This window comes from Ornithorhynchus anatinus, chromosome X1 (genome assembly GCF_004115215.2).
Source record: "Ornithorhynchus anatinus isolate Pmale09 chromosome X1, mOrnAna1.pri.v4, whole genome shotgun sequence".
In the NCBI taxonomy this organism is placed as follows: Eukaryota; Metazoa; Chordata; class Mammalia; order Monotremata; family Ornithorhynchidae; genus Ornithorhynchus; species Ornithorhynchus anatinus.
The window spans coordinates 78,060,599-78,072,714 of NC_041749.1; the positions used below are offsets into that span (position 1 = coordinate 78,060,599).

The 12,116-nt window shown below is 45.0% G+C and overlaps 1 protein-coding gene across 3 annotated transcripts in view; it reads right to left on the reverse strand.

Moving 5' to 3' along the window:
• The window catches only part of FBLN2 (fibulin 2), a 220,039-nt gene that overhangs the window by 52,175 nt on the left and 155,748 nt on the right, over nt 1-12,116 (reverse strand). For all 3 annotated transcript variants that reach the window (XM_029050874.2, XM_029050875.2, XM_039910184.1), the window contains one exon: nt 9,170-9,376. In XM_029050874.2, coding sequence (XP_028906707.1) covers nt 9,170-9,376 — 207 coding nt within the window. The remainder of the gene's footprint in view (nt 1-9,169; nt 9,377-12,116) is intronic.

The window sequence follows — 12,116 nt, forward strand, 5'->3', positions numbered from 1 at the left end:
AATGTGGGCAGGGAATGTGTCTACCTACTCTATTATATTGTACTCTTCCCCCAAGCACTTGAGTACGATGCTCTGCACACAGTAAGTGCTCAATAAATACGACTGATTGATTGAGCTATACCAGGGCAAGAATTCACCCACGGGCCTTCACACACACTTCTGGAAGGAGCAGCAAAATAAATGACGCTAAACTTTCAGTCTGCTGGAAATGAGGAATAGGCACTTCCACAGCTTGAAGCCAGCAAATGTGATCAAACTTACAACAAGTTTGACCTAGCTGCTTGGAATCCAGCCTGTTGTAGCTTCAGCCTTGAGAAGAAGGAACCACTCTAACACCTCCAGACATCTGATCTCAGGAGACCGAGCGCTGGAAATTTACATGGGAGAAAGGAGATCGATTCTCTTCCGTTCCCGTACAGGTGGAATCCTCCAATCCTGATCTTTCTCCTTCTCTGCAGTCTCATATTTCCTCCTGCCTTCAGGATATCTCTACTTGGATGTCCTGTGGACACCTCAAATTTAACATGTTGAAAACAGAACTCCTCATCCTCTCACCAAAACCCTGTCCTCCCCAACTTTCCCCTCACCATAGACAGCACCACTATCCTCCCTGTCTCACAAGCCCATTATCTTGGCATTATCCTTGACTCCCTCATTCAACCCACTATCACTAAAATCTGTCCTTCCCTCTCCATCCAAACTGTTACTATGTTAAGCCACGCATTTATTCTACCCTACCTTAACTATTGCATCAGCCTCCTTGCTGACCTCTCGACCTCCTATCTCTCCCCCTTCCAGTCCATACTTCACTCTGCCCAGATCATTTTTCTACAAAACCGTTCAGTCCATTTTTCCCCATTCCTCAAGAACTTTCAATAGTTGCCCATCCTCCTCCACCTCAAACAGAAACTCCTTACCATTGGCTTTAAAGCATTCAATCACCTTGTCACCTCCTATCATATCTGTCTGATTTCTTACATAAACCTAGCACATTCACTCACTCCTCCAACACCAGCTTTCTCACACTTAATCTCATCTACTTTGCTGCTGACCCCTTCTCCATGTGCTGCCTCTGGTCTTGGACTCCCTCCTCCTTCATATCTGATAGACCATCATTCTTCCCACCTTCAAAGCTTTATTAAAATCACATCTCCAAAAGGTCCCTCCCCACCTAATCCCTACTCCCTTTACCATCTGCATCACCCTTGCACTTGGATGTGTACCCTTTACTAACATGCTGCCCCCTGCCCACCCCCCTGCCAGCCATACTTGTGTATATATCCTTAATTTATTGATTTTAATTAATGTCTGCCTCCCCCTCTAGACTGTAAGCTCCTTTTGGGCAGGGAAAATATCTACCATATAACACATAACAATGTTGGTATTTGTTAAGTGCTTACTATGTGCTGAGCACTGTTCTAAGCGCTGGGGTAGATACAGGGTAATCAGCTTGGCCCATGTGAGGCTCACAGTTAATCTCCATTTTACAGATGAGGTAACTGAGGCACAGAGAAGTTAAGTGACTTGCCCACAGTCACACAGCTGACAAGTGGCAGAGCCGGGAGTCGAACACATCTATCTGTTATATTGTACTCTCCCAAGCACTTAGTACAGCGCTCTGCAATACCATTTATTGATTGTTAAATAAGCTCCCGCTGACCCTTGGAGAAGATGAGTGGGGAGAGGGAAATAATCAGGGAATTCTACCAGGACGTCTGTAGAGAGAGTCAGAGAGAATCAGAGAGAGGGAGACAGAGAATGCAGGGAAGTGAGGGCTGCTTAAGTAATTTAATAGGAAAGAAAAAAGCTCTAAGGGGAAACGAATATTTTAAAAAACTCAACATTTAAAAGCCAATCATCAATAAATGCCAATCATGTAAGTTTCTGAAAATTTAAATCAAAACAGCTACAATCTCAATTACCAAAATATCTAGATTGATAAAGGTTGAAAAATCTCCATTCCAGTCAGAGCATGCTATAGGCACTTCTGATATGAAGGTGGTGCTGATCAGTCTAGCCTTGAGCAGAAAGAGTTGTATCTGAATCTGAGTCCAGCCCTGGGAAAAATAGTTTAGGAGGGTCTTCTGGAACCCACCTGGGCTCAGGATGCCTTGACAAAGAGTCAGGTATACTGAGTGAAGCCCTCACCAATTTGAAAGGAGGAAAAACTAAGCTCTTTGTGGGCAGGGAATGTGTCTGTTTATTGTTGTATTGTACTCTCCCAAGTGCTTAATACAGTGCTCTGCACACAGTAAGCACTCAATAAATATGACTAAATGAACAAACGAATGAAAGAAAGAAGTGGAAGAAATGGACCCACTTGGATGAAGATGCCCCCTTCCTTTACTTTAGAAGGTCAGGGAATGTAAGCCCGGTGTGGGCAGGGATTGTCTCTCTTTATTGCTCAATAGTACTTTCCAAGCACTTAGTACAGTGCTCTGCACACAGTAAGCACTCAATAAATATGACTGAATGAATGTATCCTCTCTGGCCCCTATTCCTGGGGAAACAAAGAAGAGTACAATAGCCAGAATTGGTCTGACCTATCATCTTCATCTCACGATGATGATTTTTGGATAAATGGTTGAATGGTCTGCATACATGAAAGCACTCAGTCAATACCAGTGACTGACTGATTGACTGGTTAATGTCTTAATATTGAGTTAAACAATGTTTGACCATTTGATGGCTAATTTGTTATAGTACCAGGACAAATAAATAGTTGTAGTGTAAGGAATGAGAGTGCAAGCCCAAGAAAGCAGGGGAGAACTGCATAAGGAGCAGTGTAGACCAGCATAAACATATTAATCTTGGGGATTTGACAGCAAATGATTCCCATGTCTGTTTACTGTTCTATTGTACTCTCCCAAGTACTTGGTACAGTGTTCTGCACACAGTAAGCATTCAATAAATACAATTGAAGAATGAGCGAATGAATTTGGAGGGCAGCCATTACAAATGGAGCAGTTCTCTAAGTCAGCCTGTGTTATGTACTGAGTGAACCCTGTACTAGATGCAGTGGTGAGTTATAAATGAGCAAATGACACTCTAATGGCAAAGACAGAATTGAAACAAAAACACAAATACTAATCAAGAGTCAAAATGAGCATGCTCAGGTGAACAGATGGCTGGTGCACAATATAGTGCGCTTAGTACAGTGCCTGGCACATAGTAAGTGCTTAACATATGCCATAAAAAAATGGTGATAGTGAAAGATCTCACCAACGCTGCAATCTAGTGGGATGGAAGCAACAGTGGCAAATGATACACACCTCTACTTAGGACTGGCCTCTGTTTTTCAGTGTCTCTAGTCTGAGCTATGGAGGGGAAGCCTCACTCTTCCACCATAACAGGGCTAGTCAAGGAGCTCCTTCCACCTATCATGTCAGGGCTTCTGTTCTGAAAGAGGAGGGCTACAGTCCAGGACCACGTGGCTATGTTCCTCCTTTTGAAGGAGAGCTGCCAGAGAATCACAGAACAACTAGCATGGCCGAGTGGAAAGAGCGCAGGCCTGGGAGTCAGAAGGACTTGGGTTCTAACCCCGACTCTGCCACTTGTCTGCTGCGTGACCCTGGGCATGTCACAACTTCTCCGTGCTTTAATTACCTCATCTGTAAAATGGGGATTAAAACTGTTAGTCCCACTTGGGACATGGACTCTGTCCAACCTGATTATCATGTATCTAGCCCAGGGCTTAGTACAGTGCCTGGTACATACAAAGTGCTTAGCAAATACCATTAAAAAAAAAAACCCTCTTACCACAACTACACCCTGTGCTCCCAGAGCACCATGTTGCTGGGGGGGAAGATGGAGAAATGGCAGGAAGAGATGGGGGGAAGAATGAGAACAAACATGGTGATACCTTGTGAATGGTTTTAGGGTCTCAGCAGGTAAATATGTTGTGGGCAGGGATTTCACTCTTTATTGTTGTATTGTACTTTCCCAAGCGCTTAGTACAGTGTTCTGCATACAGTAAGCATTTAATAAATATGATCGAATGAATGAACATTTGAAAAGGTATGTAGGGACATGTGACAAACAGAAAAAGATACAGAGTTGAGGGTTTTTTTAAGGGTTTTTAATAAGTGCTTACTATGTGCCAAGGACTGGATTAAGTGCTGGGGTAGATACAAGCTAATCAGGTTGTACACCATCCCTCTCCCACATAGAGGTTACAGTCCTAATCCCCATTTAACAGATGAGGTGACTGAGGCACAGAGAAGTTAAGTGACTTGCCCAAGGTCACTCTGCAGACAAGTGGTGGAGCCAGGATTTGAACCCAAGTACTCTTATTCCCAGACCCATGTTCTTTCCACTAGGCCATTCTGTTTCTCTATGTATGACTGGGTTGACCAATACCGGGTAGGTTTCTCTGGAGGTAGAGTGACTTTTGAAGAGGTATGAAGCAGGAAAGGGACATAGGCAAAGAAGAGAGAAGAGTCTTTCCAGGAAAGATGCTGAGGGAGTCTGGGAGAACAGGTCAGGGAAGTAGTACCGCAACCACCCATCAGAAACCAGATTCCAAGTGTACTCAATATGGATAGGACAGCATATCATACAGTGGTCTTTTCAGTTAGATTCACACACACATCCCCCACAAAACAAACACACACACACACAGGGTAACACTGCTAGCGCCACTATCTTTGAGTAGGTAGGAGCGCAATCCCAATATTCCTCAGAAATGCAAATTTAGGGCAATGAAGGGTACTGAATCATTAAAATAATATAGTATCTGGATTCATCTGTAGAGTCAATTCTCTATTAATCAGGAGCTGATTATCCAGTTTGCCAATTAACCAGGAAGACCCCTTCACTTCTCCTTTTCTCCTCTGCCCCAACCTTTTGTCCATTTCCCTACCCATAAGCACCTAGTAGTAGCAATAGCATTTGAAGAGCCCACTAGTGGCAATACACTCACTGTACTAAGTGCTAGGGAATAACAATAATATCAACAAGTTAATTATTAATAAATAACAAATAAAATAAATAAATAATAATAATTAATAGGCTTCAAGGCTCTCCATCACCTTGCCCCCTCCTACCTCTCCTCCCTTCTCTCTTTCTACTGCCCACCCTGCACGCTTCGCTCCTCTGCCGCTCACCTCCTCACCGTCCCCTGTTCTCGCCTATCCCACCGTCGACCCCTGGGCCACGTCCTCCCGCTGTCCTGGAATGCTCTCCCTCCTCACCTCCACCAAACGAATTCTCTTCCCCTCTCCAAAGCCCTACTTAGACCTCACCTCCTCCAAAAGGCTTTCCCAGACTGAGCTTCCCCCTTTCCCTCTGCTCCCTCTGCTGCCCCTCTATCCCACCCTTCACTTCCCCTCAGCTAAGCCCCCTTTTCCCCCCCTTTCCCTCTGCTCCTCCCCCTCTCCCTTCCTCTCCTCTCAGCACTGTGCTCGTCTGCTCAATGTATATATTTTTTATTACCCTATTTATTTTGTTAATGAGATGTACATCACCTTGATTCTATTTATTGCTATTGTTTTAATGAGATGTACATCCTCTTGATTCTATTTATTGCTATTGTTTTTGTCTGTCTGTCTCCCCCGATTAGACTGTAAACCCGTCAAAGGGCAGGGACTGTCTCTATCTGTTGCCGACTTGTACATTCCAAGCGCTGAGTACAGTGCTCTGCACATAGTAAGCGCTCAATAAATACTACTGAATGAATGAATGAATGCTCTGCACAGGCCGATCATTCTCGGTCTCCTACGCTGGAGCCTCCTCCCCCTCCCATCCTTTAACTGTTGGAGTTCCTCAAGGGTCAGTTCTTGGCCCTCTTCTGTTCTCCATTTACACTCACTCCCTCGGTGAACTCATCCGCTCTCACGGCTTTGACTACCATCTCTACGCAGATGACACGCAGATCTACATCTCCGCCCCTGTCCTATCCCCCTCCCTTCAGGCTCGCATCTCCTCCTGCCTCCGGGACGTCTCCACCTGGATGTCGGCCCGCCACCTAAAACTCAACATGAGCAAGACTGAGCTCCTCATCTTCCCTCCCAAGCCCGGTCCGCTCCCAGACTTCTCCATCACCGTGGATGGCACGACCATCCTTCCCGTCCCGCAGGCCCGCAATCTCGGTGTCATCCTTGACTCGTCCCTCTCGTTCACCCCACACATCCTATCCGTTACCAAGACCTGCCGGTTTCACCTCTACAATATCGCCAAAATCCGCCCTTTCCTCTCCACCCAAACGGCTACCTTACTATTACGGGCTCTCGTTATATCCCGGCTAGACTACTGTGTCAGCCTTCTCTCTGACCTCCCTTCCTCCTCTCTCACCCCGCTCCGGTCTATTCTTCACTCCGCTGCCCGGCTCATCTTCCTGCAGAAACGATCTGGGCATGTCACTCCCCTTCTTAAACAACTCCAGTGGTTGCCTATCGACCTCCGCTCCAAACAAAAACTCCTCACTCTAGGCTTCAAGGCTCTCCATCACCTTGCCCCTTCCTACCTCTCCTCCCTTCTCTCTTTCTACCGCCCACCCCGCACGCTCCGCTCCTCTGCTGCCCACCTCCTAGCCGTCCCTCGGTCTCGCCTATCCCGCCGTCGACCCCTGGGTCACGTCCTCCCGCGGTCCTGGAACGCCCTCCCTCCTCACCTCCGCCAAACTGATTCTCTTTCCCTCTTCAAAACCTTACTTAAAAATCACCTCCTCCAAGAGGCGTTCCCAGACTGAGCTCCTCTTCCCCCTCTACTCCCTCTGCCATCCCCCCTTTACCTCTCCGCAGCTAAAGCCTCATTTTCCCCTTTTCCCTCTGCTCCTCCACCTCTCCCTTCCCATCCCCACAGCACTGTACTCGTCCGCTCAACTGTATATATTTTCGTTACCCTATTTATTTTGTTAATGAATTGTACATCGCCTTGATTCTATTTAGTTGCCATTGTTTTTACGAGATGTTCTTCCCCTTGACGCTGTTTAGTGCCATTGTTCTTGTCTGTCCGTCTCCCCCGATTAGACTGTAAGCCCGTCAAACGGCAGGGACTGTCTCTATCTGTTGCCGACTTGTTCATCCCAAGCGCTTAGTACAGTGCTCTGCACATAGTAAGCGCTCAATAAATACTATTGAATGAATGAATGAAAAGCGCTCAATAAATACTACTGAATGAATGAATGATAATAGTGATAACAAAATCAAAACAAAGAAGTGACCCAATTGCTCATTAATAGGTGGTCTGGGGCAGAGAAAGGAGTAATTTTTGCTCCTCTTGAGCATCTCATGTGAAAGGTTTGTTGAGGGGAGGAGGTTGAAACTCTTGACTACAAAAAGGTTTTGAGAGATTTTCAATTATTCATGTTCTGCCAATCCCCCGTGACCATGGACAATCAACAGTTGGTTGTACAGCTCAGATATTTTATTCCTACAGGTTTGGAGGAGAGATGTGTTTCCCCTGCCAAGCCTTGGTTCTGCTTCAGCAGTTAATCACAATAGTTACTGGCCCTGCCACTAAAACGACTACAAATGGCCCTGGTCCTAACTCATTCTGGTTGCCAGGCATAGAGCTGCTGCCTTTCTACCTCCAACAAACTCTGCAAATATATTCTCCCCACTGCACGTCCTTAAAGGCTTTATCCAAAACGCTTCAATACAAACTACACAACAGACAATGGCAGCAGTCACCACCAGAAAATACATTCTTACCAACAGCCAAATGTGATGAAGATTTTGCTTTGCAGTCTGTCTCCCCCTTTTAGACTGTGAGCCCTTTGTTGGGCAGGTATTGTCTCTATCTGTTGCCGAACTGTACATTCCAAGCGCTTAGTACAATGCTCTGCACATAGTAAGCGCTCAATAAATACTATTGAATGAATGAATGAATGAATGATTGAAGAGAAACCACTATAATGAGAACTGGTTTGGATCTGGCAGACAGTGCATATGGTCTCAGGGATACCAGTCCTAGAATAGCAAGAGGGCTATTTATCTTGCTAAATGATTGGCTATTCACTCACCTAATGGTTTAACTTTCCTATAGTCTGAGTTGAAATCTTGCCTTGAGACAACTCAGGAGGCTAAACAATGGCAGCAAAAGAGACCTCTTTCCCCCAGGAGACTCCCCTTGAATGAGGTAATGATGGGCTATCAATCTCTAGATATAGGTCAATGGCTGCAGATAAGGTAGACATTTGGGAAGCCAGAGTGGTGTGTTTGGTCTGAATAAAGATTACTAGTAGCAATCAAAATGTCATTGTCTTACTGCATGCAGTACAGCAAGTTGGGGAAATCCTTTATGGTTGCTTGATTTCAAGTCCCATATATCCTATCACACTCTGCATCAGGCCTCCTGACAGGGAAAACCTTATCAGAGGAATGAAAGGAATCTTCTCTGACTGGAAGCAGTATGGCCTAGTAGAAAGACTGCTGGCCTGGGAGTCAGAGGATGTGGGTTCAATTCCAGACTCCACCACTTTCCAGCTGGGTGACCTTGGGCAACTCACTTTACTTCTCTATGCCTTAGTTCATTCTTTCATCCATTCAATCATATTTATTGAGTGCTTACTGTGGGCAGAGACTGTACCAAGCCCTTGGGAGAGTACAGTATAATAATAAATGGACACATTCTCTGCCCACAATGATCTTAAATGGGGATTCAATACCTCTTCTCCCCTCTACTCGACTGGGAGCCCCATGTGGGACCTGATTATCTTGTATCTACCCCAGAGCTTAGAACAGTGCTTGACACATAGTAAGCACTTAACAAATACCATAATTATTATTAGCAGGATGGGGCCCATTCAAAAAGAACTGGTCTGCGCCCAGGATGGCTCCATGAGGTGCACAAAGACCACAGCAAGACACCAAAGGGGAGCGTGTAGAAAGTGAGCTTGGGACAGTGATTTAAGATTTCACGAATGAGTTCAGTGTTTACAAAATGTTCCCGGACTTAGAGTCCTTAGTACTAATGTGGGGTTTTCAGCTAAGGATCTGGAACTGCATGGAGAAGAGCAGCACAGTATCCTTCTGTCTCCCAGTACCTCTGCCTCTCTCTGTGAAACAGATATACTTAACTCTTCCCAAGGATGAACAGTGTTGGACATCTCACCCATCAGCCTAAACCTGTAAGATCAGTGAAGCTTGAAACAGAATATGGCAGAGCCAAAGAGGCAGTGAAGTTCAGATGTGCTTTCCCTCATTGGCCTCACACTCATTTTGCTCACCTGGGTTGCAGCTAAGCCCATCTTCCTGCAGGGTGAAGCTGGGGAAACAGGCACACTTGTAGGATCCCACAGTGTTGATGCACAGGTGCTGACACAGCTCTCCGGGGTAGGCCATGCACTCATCGAGATCGTCGCCAGGTAAGTTGTTTGACAGCTCTGCTTCATTGCTGATGGATAAGGCTTCGTTGTGATCATCTGTATCTGAAACTATCAACAATCCAGGGTGATTAGCTCAGGTCAAGGCACAGAGAGGAATACACGGACCCTTTGGAGAGCACCTCTGAAGTGACTGCTCTGCTCAGAGTGGGGACATTATTAGACTGACTATAGCCTTGATAACTGCAGTGCCATATGTATTCACCTTGGTACAGAGCAACTTATGGAGATCAGCTAAATAACATTAAAGAAGGAAAGCAGAAAACTGGAGCAAAAGAAGAGAGGAATCAAACGGATGGGCAAGAGGAAAAATGAGCAGTGAATTCTGCACAAAGTCCTCAATAAATACTACTGCTGGATCGATTTGAAACTACAGGCAGGGCAGGGAGAAACCACGGCAGCAGCACATAGCTGCCATCAGAGTGGCAAAGCAAGGCAAGTAGTGTGGAAAGAGGTGGGCCGGGGCGTCAGAGGACTGTGCCTAGGTGGAAATATGATTGACAGGGACAAGAGGGCTTAAGTGGTCCTGAGCAAATCTTTATCATTAATTCCTTCATGCAAGTTCTGGGTCCTGAGTTCTCAAAGCCAAGGCTCTTCCAACATTCCTGAGAGCAGATTCCATCATCGCAGCAAATTGGTCATGTGTCTATAGAAGCGAAGTCAAAATGATGGTGTATGTGGGGCCAGTGAGCAGAGAAAAATGTTGGGAGTTGAGGAAACTTTTCATATGGGTAGATACATGCCTAAGTCACAGTAGGATCCAACCTGGTTTGCCCATACCCAAACCTTTAGGGAAAAGATTTTCAGATACTTATCTTTTTTTTATGGCATTTGTTAAGTGTTGTTTGCCAGGCACTGTAGTAAGGGCTGAAATGGTCTTGCTTGACTGCTGAGAGTCAGACTGGATTTATTTGCATAATGAGCATGGCTAATAATAATAATAATAATAATGATGGTATTTGTTAAGTGCTTACTATGTGCTGAGTACTAAGTGCTGGGATAGATACAAAGTTATCAGATTGTTCCATGTGGGCCTCAGAGTACTAATCCCCATTTTACAGATGGGGCAACTGAGGACAGAGAAGTTAAGTGACTTGCCCAAAGTCAAACAGCTGACAAGTGGCGGAGCCGGCATTAGAACCCACAATCTCTGAATCCCAAGCCCTTGCTCTTCCTACTAAGCCATGCTGCTTCTCTACCAGGTAGTGATCAGTACCTCATTCTGTACATTGTCTTGACAACTTCTCTTAGGTAACCAACTGAGTCTGAAAAAGCCACAAACTCAGAGAGCTGGAATTTCCTCCAGCATGTTATTTTTTAATAGTATTTGTTAATTACTTACTATGTGTCTAACATTATTCTAAGTGTTCAGCTAGATAGAAGAGAATTAGGTTGGATGCAGTTTCTGTGCAAGTAATGGGTTTCTCTTCTTGGGCACCTAGGAGCAGTTCATTTCTGCTTTCTGATCTTCATAGAATTGAAAGGTTGAAGAGTCAAATATCTTCCTCCTACACCACAAAATGGGCACAATCGCAGCCTCAGACCCAGTTTCACATCAGGGTTTTCTGTTTAGAGCATGTTGGTGCATATCCACATAAGGTCATTTGTGAAGAATGTGTTTCATATTGGCAGCATTTACATTAAAAATTGGCATTTTAACATGAAACAGGGCTTAGGTGTTGATTTCTCCAAACTCATTTCTGCTCTGGAATAGAGATCCAGGTTTGAGAATAGTCTTTATATCAACCAAGCTGGGTGCAGCAGCACAAGTAGAGCAGAGCAACCAAACACTAATGTACAGGATATGGTGAGGGAAAGGCAGGTGGGGAGTGAGGCTTTCCTCCCAGATACTGCATAAGAGAAATAACTTTTCCACTTCCAAAAGTTTGGCCGGAGAGTGCCTAGAAGCATTGCTTGCAGAGAATGTGTCTACCAACTCTGTTATATTGTATTCTCCCAAGTACTTAGTACAGTGTCCTGCATGCAGTAACACTCAATAAACATGATTGATAGGAGAGGGGGCTCAAGGCCAGTCAGGATGAAATAGGGGCAGGGCAGGGCAGTTAAAGAGGGTGAAAAATCAGGAATAACTTGGCCCTGATGCTGCCTCTATCTCCCCTCCTGACTGCATTTTACATAGTTCTTTGCCCGAAGTGCACAATGGTTCCTGCTCTGACTTAGAGCTGGTAAGATGACTGGGGTGAAAAGGAAAGGATATGATTCAGACAGGGACTGTGTCCATCCTGATGAGCTTGTATTTAGAGCTTAGTATAGTACTTGGCACATAATAAGTGCTTATCACATACCACAGTTATTATTATATAATAATAGTAATAACCTTCCTGAGACATGGAATGGTTGTCCTCTTTGGGGGATAATGCCTAGCTCTTGCCTGTTCTCGGGATCAAGTGGCTGGACCATGATTTCAATTACTGAAGATATAAACATTCTGAACCCTCAGACAGTGGGGAGGAAGCTCATAAAGTAAAATGGGAAGCAGCAAGGTCTAGTGGAAAGAGCTTGGGCCTGGGAGTCTGAGGACTTGGATTCTAATTCTAGCTCTGCCACTTGTCTGCAGGGTGATCACGGACAAGTCACTTAACTTCTCTGTGCCTCAGCTCCCTCAGCTGTAAAATGGGGATTAAGACTATGAGTCCCATGTGAGACAGGGACTGTGCCTAGCTTGATTATCTTGTATCTACCCCAATGCTTAATATAGTGTCTGGAACATAGTAAGTGCTTAGCAAATACCATAAAAATGGAATTTTCAGTTATCTGGTTGCAATATAAA